The sequence below is a fragment of the Sorex araneus genome, chromosome 3 (genome assembly GCF_027595985.1).
Source record: "Sorex araneus isolate mSorAra2 chromosome 3, mSorAra2.pri, whole genome shotgun sequence".
NCBI lineage: Eukaryota > Metazoa > Chordata > Mammalia > Eulipotyphla > Soricidae > Sorex > Sorex araneus.
The window spans coordinates 96,042,871-96,044,216 of NC_073304.1; the positions used below are offsets into that span (position 1 = coordinate 96,042,871).

Genomic DNA, 1,346 nt, shown 5'->3' on the forward strand with positions numbered 1-1,346 from the left:
CTAATGCTCTTTTCCAGATTATGACCTTTCTAAAATGCGGGACTTCATCAACCAGCAAGCGGACGTGTACGTAGAGAAAGGCATCCTGGACCAAGAGGAGGCCGACGCCATCAAGCGCATTTATAGCAGCCTGTGAAAGGGGCCAGCGACCCCACAGGCTTCCCACTGCTTCAGAAAACATAACATAGCTTCCACTCTTCTGATTCTGTGACAAAGTGATTTTGACCCAAGGATTAGTAGAAAGTGCTGCATTTTCAGTAGCTAAACTCTTAGAAGCGGCTCAACCATAGCTTCCTTACCATCAAATCTCTCTGAGGAGTAAAGTTGTATATAAGCTGAGATGGTGTAGCTGCCTTCTTTCCCCAAGGATTTTGCATTTCAGTCAGGGATATGTTGCTTTTGACTTTTTTTTTGCGGGGGGGTAAAGGGGATCAGGGGACATACCCGACATGCTCAATTACTACTCTTGGCAGTGCTCGGGGGACCAGATGGGATGCAGGGGATAAAACTCAGGTTGACCATGTGCAAGGCAAACACCCTACTCACTATATTATCACTCCAGACCCCAGGGATACGTTGCTTTTGAAAAGCTTCTATTGGACTGAATTTAAGATTGGGTGAGGCAGCGTTTTGGGCAACCTAAACTGGATTTGACCCAAGTCAATGCTTTCTAACAACAAAAAGGGCAAACACTAAGAAATCAAGATAAAAATCATCCCCTTCCCTGTGAACCAATCACGAGCTTCTGGTCCCTGTAGACCAGAGGTGCCACCAAGTGCTCAATTGGTGACTCACACCCATTCCCCTTTCCCAACCACTGCCTCCAACACAGCCCTGGAAACCACACACAATAGCCCAGGTGCTCTCCTGGCTTCGAGGCCAGATACTCCAGTGGGTAGACACTTGCCTTGCACTTGTCTGACCTAGGTTTGACTCGCAGCACAGCATATGGTCTGCCTCATACCACCAGGAGTGATCCCTGAATGCATGGTCACGAGTAAGCTTTGAGTACCGCTGGGTGTGGGCCCTCTAAAAAAAATTTTTAATGGCATTTAAAACTGAAGTAATGGAACTGGAGAGACAGTGCAGGAGGTAAGGCGCTTGCCTTGCATGCAGTTGTGCCAGTCACCTCCCTGGATCACATCCCCAGTCTTCTGAATACCACCACGGGTTACTCCTGAATACTGAGTTTAGTCCGTGAATCAGCTGAATATAGCCCAGCAGACCCTCTCCCCCAAACTGGTGTCACAAACCCACAGAAAAGTACACAGGACATGATTTTTCCACTCAGCAGATTACCACCAAGCACTTACACCCACTCCTTTCCTAGCCACTGACTCAAGTGA

General features: G+C 47.9%; 1 protein-coding gene across 2 annotated transcripts in view; it reads left to right on the forward strand.

Annotated features, from left to right (window-relative positions):
- SCG3 (secretogranin III) overlaps positions 1-339 on the forward strand; it is a 44,128-nt gene extending 43,789 nt beyond the window's left edge. For both annotated transcript variants that reach the window (XM_004611768.2, XM_055130290.1), the window contains exon 12: positions 18-339. In XM_004611768.2, coding sequence (XP_004611825.1) covers positions 18-136 — 119 coding nt within the window. In that variant the 3' untranslated portion in view covers positions 137-339. The remainder of the gene's footprint in view (positions 1-17) is intronic.
- Positions 340-1,346: the final 1,007 nt, after the last annotated feature.